This window comes from Poecilia mexicana, unplaced genomic scaffold, assembly GCF_051168715.1.
Source record: "Poecilia mexicana isolate PSO_F unplaced genomic scaffold, ASM5116871v1 scaffold_8, whole genome shotgun sequence".
Taxonomy (NCBI): domain Eukaryota; kingdom Metazoa; phylum Chordata; class Actinopteri; order Cyprinodontiformes; family Poeciliidae; genus Poecilia; species Poecilia mexicana.
Genome location: NW_028263377.1, coordinates 1,902,807 through 1,909,647, shown reverse-complemented (window position 1 = coordinate 1,909,647; position 6,841 = coordinate 1,902,807). Strand labels below are relative to the sequence as shown.

General features: G+C 40.2%; 1 protein-coding gene across 1 annotated transcript in view; it reads right to left on the bottom strand.

The window, feature by feature from the left end:
* Positions 1–6,841, bottom strand: part of adamts10 (ADAM metallopeptidase with thrombospondin type 1 motif, 10) — a 59,891-nt gene that overhangs the window by 16,004 nt on the left and 37,046 nt on the right. Inside the window, exons 15-17 of the mRNA XM_088008011.1 lie at positions 5,975–6,038; positions 5,720–5,822; positions 2,252–2,385 (exon numbers count right to left, since the gene is read on the bottom strand). Of these exons, the coding sequence (XP_087864137.1) occupies positions 2,252–2,385; positions 5,720–5,822; positions 5,975–6,038 (301 nt within the window). The remainder of the gene's footprint in view (positions 1–2,251; positions 2,386–5,719; positions 5,823–5,974; positions 6,039–6,841) is intronic.

The window sequence follows — 6,841 nt, the reverse complement described above, 5'->3', positions numbered from 1 at the left end:
GGTCAAAGGGCACCCAAAGCTTAAATCTTATTGGTCCGTTTGCTTTTGTTTATTTGGCGGTTTGGCGCTTTTTCTGTAAGCTAAAACTGAATGAGCGGAGTTTGAACCTCCCGTAGTTCTAGGAGTGGTTCGGATGCCGGTTGAGCTTTTTACCGTGTTCGGTTCTGACGGGTCGCTGGTTCAGAGCTTCTTTGACGTTTCCCGAACCGGAGAGTTAGCGGGTCACCCGTTAGCTGACATCTGCCGCTCCTACTTAGCGTCGCGCTAAGACTGCGGGTTAAACAATTTAATCTAGTTGAAACGTTTCCCAAAAGAGTAAAAACTGAACATTGTTGCTTCACCTTCTCCTCCTCTGGACGTCTGACACCAGAACCGGGGATCAACATCCTCCTCTTTCCGTGGATCACAGGTCAGCTTCGCTTCCGTGTCTTTATTTGTATTTAGCATCGTTTGTTTAAAAAAAAAAAAAAAAAAAGGCCTCGCTGCTTTAGTGGTTTAAGTTTGCGCTGGTTTTGTGCGACGCGCACATGATGCGCTCTTACAGGTCAGGTGCAGGGATCGTTTTGTGCTGCCTTACAATCTGTCGGACATTTTTTTTCTCGACATCTGGTGTCAGCCAGCAGAAGCCAGAGGGTTGGATAAAAAAATACAATAACTTTTCTTTTTTTATTTAAAGGAAAATCTCACAGTGCGTCCAGCAGCTGCAATAATCCGGACTGTCAGTCACTTGTGGGAAATTTAGAATCACTCAGAAAAGCTAAGAAAGGGAATCAAACTTAAAACTGAACTAAGAACTTCTGATCACATAATAGCAATTAACCATAGCTGTCATGGTAATAATTACTGATAACTATTGTGAATAGTCCCCAACATTAATATGATTAGACGGCATGTAATCATATGTAATATTGTTATAAAGGCTGAGCCAAAGAAAGTAGCCCTTCGTGTTGCTCTGGACCCGTGAAGTAGCTCCCAGGCTCCAAAAGGTTGGTGACCCCTGTTCTAGATATTCAAAATGGCTTCCAGTTCTAGTTTATTGATCTTTCAGAGGGTCTACTTCCATTATAATGTCATTATCATTATATTACTTGAAAATGGTTTCCAAATAACAATATTATTGTTTATCGCAATATTACTGGGACAATTTATCATGCAGGCAAAATTTGATTTTGTGACTTTGGTTTATTTATACACAGTTATTGAAACCTGGAAACATCTTTGCATCAAATTCAAATTTCATACTATTCTTCCAGCGAAACTAATGAGGAGAAACTAATGGAAAACAGCAAACCTCAGACAGAAATGCTCCTGCTGTCTTACTGCAAACATTTGCTCGATTAACTTCCATTAACCAGAACATCCACAGTGAATAAACTAGATCATATTTTCAGATACTTTTCTAAAACTTCTGATTATCTAACAACAGATGTTAAAGCAAGAGACAGGTGGACATAAACCACGAGTAAACTGGCTAAAATAGAAAAAGAGGAGAGCCTGGACTGCAGAAAGAAAAACTGCAAGAAAAAAAAAGTAGATGTGAAGGAAGTCAGAAAGTAGAAAAGGGCAGAAAATAAGAGTGCAGGGAATGAAAGCCAGCCTGCAGCGCAGACAGACTAACAACTGAGCTGGAAGGTCACCGAGTTCCTGCAGAGCAGAGCAGAAGAGAAAAAAGGAGGACTTTTGATAAACACAACCATCTCTTTGGATTTCAGACCACCTCTTCTCCATAATCTAACAAACCTTTGAGTCATATTAAAAAGAGGAGCTAAGGTGAGGTTAAAAAGGTTGTAAGACAGAGATTAGGATGTTAGTAATGTCTGAGGAGCTTCTTATTTACACACCTAAAAGGGCTGAAGTACAAACTGTTTCACTGTGAGATTTCTAGGAAAAGCACGAGCAATTATTCAATAAATCTCTGTTGTGAGCAGCAGGTGGACTCCGTTTCATCAAAGTACACCACACTGGCATCATTTTGTTTTCATTAACAGCTGGGATCAAGATCATTAATGCAAATCGGAGTCTGCTGCCAAAGTTACATCTAGTTTTATCATCCGAGCAGCTGATTCTGACGAGCAACACCAGCCAGCGTGTAAACCAGACGGCCGCAGCTGTTCAGGCTTCAAAGTGACTAAGATCAAGAAAATCTCCTGTTGATTCGACTTAAACCGGCTTACTCACGTTTTAGTGACTTTTATTGGACTCAAACCAAATGCTCGCATGGATTTGTTTAAACAAAATCCTTCTTACTGACCTTGCACTCTCCGTTTACACAAACATCCAGAGAGTCGTCTCGGCACGGCGTGCCATCCACCACGGCGGGAGCTCGCTCCGTGTAGAAGTTGTATCCTTCGGCGAGGCAGTTGAGAGAGCAGGGCTTCACCCCACCTGGACAACGCCGCACAACGCAACAGAACCAGCACACAAAGCGTTAATGCACATAGAAGATGGAGAAGACACGCTTAGGAGAGGTTCTGTTTGTTGTTTCAGGAAATTCTGAGTGGAAATGAAACAGACATCAACAATATTGAAGGAAAATGAAACTAGAATTGATTAAAAACAGGATGTCAAAAATTATTTCTACCCTTTTCTATAGATTCTTAACTGCTGTCCAACGTTCTGCATGATTCCTATGGTATTTAGATGATTTCTCTCTGGTGATCAGCTCCCTAATCTTTAGCTACTCCTACAGTTTCTCTAGATGTTTATTTTATTTCCACTCTAAAGAAACATGTGGCTTAATTGGCTCTTTGGACCTTACACAAGGTTTAAATGTAACTGGCTTAAAATGTTAAAGAATCAACTCATGTTTTAAATACAAATAAATAACAAATGCTAGTATTTTATGTAATACATTGACTTTCCATGACAAAATGACACTAAAAACACTAATATTGTTTCCGATTTTTTTAAAGTTGGAAATTATATACTTTTTTGTTTTCCATAAATGTAAACATCCCATATAAGGAAATGCGTCCATCTTCTTTTCTGAAATTTTTTTTCTTCATTCTGAAATCTAAAAACAGAAATAAGATGGGGTTCTGTAAACCAGCCTGGGTTGCTAGGTGACAGGTGGAGCTCTGCCGAGGTTGCTAGGTAACAGGCTGGGCTTTCCTGGGGTTGCTAGATGACGTTACATTCCAGAGGTTTTTGAATCGGATAATTTTCCAGAGACCAATAAACACAAACGTATTGCCAAAAACTATCTGGGTCGTGTTTGTTTAAGCGCTTTGGTTGTTTTTAGAAGCAGCAGAGACCCAAGTAAAAGTGCAAAGAAGTAAATTTTGCATTATACATCCCCTTTAAAGTATATTTGACATTTCAACTATGAAAAAAGCCAGGTACCAGGGTATTAAGATGGGGACTTAACTATTTGCGGATTCTAGAAATTTACGACTGCACCTCTGAATGCTACAATTCAGCAGTTAGGTAGCAGTTTCCCGCCACTTCTTTGGGATAAATGTCATCTTTACCCATAGGGTCAGTATTTAGCAGTTTGGAGTGGTAGAGGGAAGTACTGAGTGGCCAATAAATGTAACAAAATATCTTATTACGAAAACACAAGCTCATTCAAAACAGTGTTTCAACAAATCTTCATTCATGTGTGAAACAGATCAACAGTTTCTTATTAGAGCAAATGCTGACATCATCCCGTGTTTGTTTGTGCTGGCAGTCACAGCCTGTGCTAGCAAGAGAAAGAGAGAATGTACCGGTCAAACTCACAGACAATAAATTGTTCGGACTACGGAAAACTACAACTCCCGTGGTGCCGAGTTTTGGCAGGATATTGGTAGCTTTCAGGTGTGCAGTGTGAAGGTTGAACGTGAAGACTGCTGGACTAAAAACATTGACATAGAACAGCTTGTTTCAAGAAAAACAAAAAAACAGTGAGGTTTTTCCTTTAATAAATGAGCTGTCCTTGGCTGTCTGAACTGACAGAGATGGCCTGTTTCTGTTTTCCATGTCAGGATAGAAGCAAGAAGAAATCGCATGAAGCTAAACTAAATAAATTTAGAGATGGAAAGAATGGGGAAATGAGGAAGGAAAAAAAGACGAGCGTTATCCACGTAAAAGTAGGAAAAGCACAATTGGAAGTCAGACCACGGAAGAGATGGAGAGCTGCTGTTTGACTTTAACAAGGAAAAGAGAAATTGGCACTTTTCCCATTTTAGCAGCTGCAAGGGATTTTTCTTGGAAAATCAGCTGACTTGATGAAAAGACCACTTGTTGCCTGGTGTTGGAATTGTTTCGCCGACTATCTCTGCAAGCCATTATGTTCGAAATTAAAGCAGTCAAACTATTTATCTTTCGCGTCCAGTTTTCGCTGTTCGGCATTTAGCAGAAATGAGAAATTCCTGCAGAGAACTTCGGGTGCAGCCAGCATCTGCACACCAGACAAGAGGGACAGTCTGCAGCTTCAACACACACAAGCCGCTTCAATTCAGTTTATTTATAAAGTGCAGAATTTACAACATCTCAAAAGGCTTAGATTGAGTGAATCCAATTCAATATGTACCGACCTAAATCCAATTTCTACTGCAGCACCGGCGATGCTAAGAAGGAAGTCGTAAAGTCTCCAAGGTCTGTGATCCTCATAAAATATAAACAATCATACCAAACTATGAGTAATGAATTACGACTGCTGGCAGAAGGAGAATCAGTCCCATCTGGGACGACTTTCACTCAGTTCTTTTAATTTGACTTAAGAAAATCAATTTAGACACAAAGCCATTTTATTTAATAGCTGAACAGTCTGGCTTTGTAAAATGTGCTTAGAAAATGAAGTTGCTACAATTACTGACATCTTTTACTTTCAGATCAAGAAGGGCGGGTCAGCGTAAAAAAGAACCTTGCAGCTTCTCTGCACCTCATTTAATGTGTTTAGTGTGTAATTTTTTGAGGTTTGGTTATTTCTGAAAGAAAACGTATTATCCTAATTAAACATTTTGAACGCTCTTTTACTTCCATTTGGGTCTCAACTGCTTGTAAAAGCAGCCGAAGCACTTAGGAAAAAAAAAAACACCCAGTTGTTTTCTGGCATTAATGTAATGTTGTTTTGGTTTCTGGAAAACAAACCGTTTCAAAAAATCACAGTCTACGGGGACTGTGCTGTTACCTAGCAACCCCAGCAGAGCCCAGCCCCGTTACCTAGCAACCCAAGGGGAGCTCCAGCAGTTTGGTCAGCTGGTGGAAAAAATGAGGAGAGGAAACAAAACTGTTGCATTGACAGATTTCAGTCTCTCTGATTGGTTGATGCGCCGCATCAAGCGGTGAAAGTTAAGATTTTCCAACTCCAGTGTCTGACGCATTGAATGCTCAAAATGCTTCGATCGTGCAGCGCCAGACACACGAAACGCGCCGCGACACACATCCACATAGACTTTGAATGTAAACCAGATGCTTCTGACGCTCAGATCACGTTTGCTGTGAACGCACCATAAGTGTGTTAAATGTAGTCAGAGTTAGCAAAGCTGTTAAAGAGCTAAGCAAAAAAATTAGCTCTGCTATTAGCACATTAGCGTATTTGTGGAAGTGTGCCCACCACTGCATTTCACAATCATGCACAATTTTGAGTTGGTAACAAAATACGTTGAAGTTTGTAATTGTAACATGAGAAAATGTGGAAAAGTTAACAGAAGCAGTGAGGCAGAGGACAATAGCAGCTAAAACGATGGACATATACTAACACTAAGTTTCAGCAAATAGTAAATAAAACACTCACCTCCTCTGTACGGTTTCCAGGTGTAAAACTTTCCCCTGAAAGGAGTGCTGTCAAAGTCAGAGCACTGGATCTCTCTGAAGTCCCTGCAGCCTGCAGGACACTCCTGCATTGGACACAAATGGACAAATTCTTCTACATACATGTAGATTTTCTCTGCATTCACACACTACATGCAAGCCAAGAATCACAAACAATATTCATAGTATAGATGAATGAGTGCAGACGAATTGATCGCAAAGACTGAGCAAAACTCACATCAATATTGCAGGACCTGAAGCGTTTTCTTTCTCCCAGACAGTATTTTCCTCCGATGGTTGGCCTGCAGTCAAAAACAGCAGGATCAGTCCTCCATTACATCAGCACACATACCGACGTCAAAGCTCAGTTGTTTCATGGCTCCATCCTTATCTTTAGCTGCACTGATTGGACTTTATTTTAGTTACATCGATTTCACAACAAGACAACTTTTAAAAATACATCTGTTTGGTGTGTAGCTGGCAGCTTTCTCAATATTTACATCACTTTTCTGCAGAGTAAAACCAAAGCAAATGTGGAAAATAATAGTCTGAAATGAAATAGGAGAAAATCGTTGGCCCCAGATTTGGGTCAGACCATTCCCCTCTTTAATAATTTCAAGATGAGCCATCTGCTGACAGCGATTCAAAATATTATACATTCTGCAATGATTTGGACTTCACTGCTGCAGAGTGAGAAGAACTTTAATTTAAATAATTGCCCTCTTCATGGAACGACTAAGAGGAAAAATATATACATATACAGTGTAAAAGGTTGACAAACACCAGTCAGAGTGAGGGTCTGATGTCAGAGGCGGTCTCTCTGGGAAAGAGGTTTAATTTTCTCTGGGTCTAATGACTGGGGCCAAAAGATGGACAACAAAGCTCTCAATCTACTGGCCTTTTAACTCAACCATGATCATGAGATGTAGATCATGAACCAGATTTGAGGAAACAAACAGCTGAAATCAGCTTCTCTGAGAGAACAGCTGGGTCAAAAGAAAAGAGCTCAAGAAAGGAGATTCGTTTTCTGGGCAGTTTGGAGTCGAGGAACCAAGAATCAAAAAGAGTCAGAACCCAGATCACCCTGAATCAGACGTGATCAAAC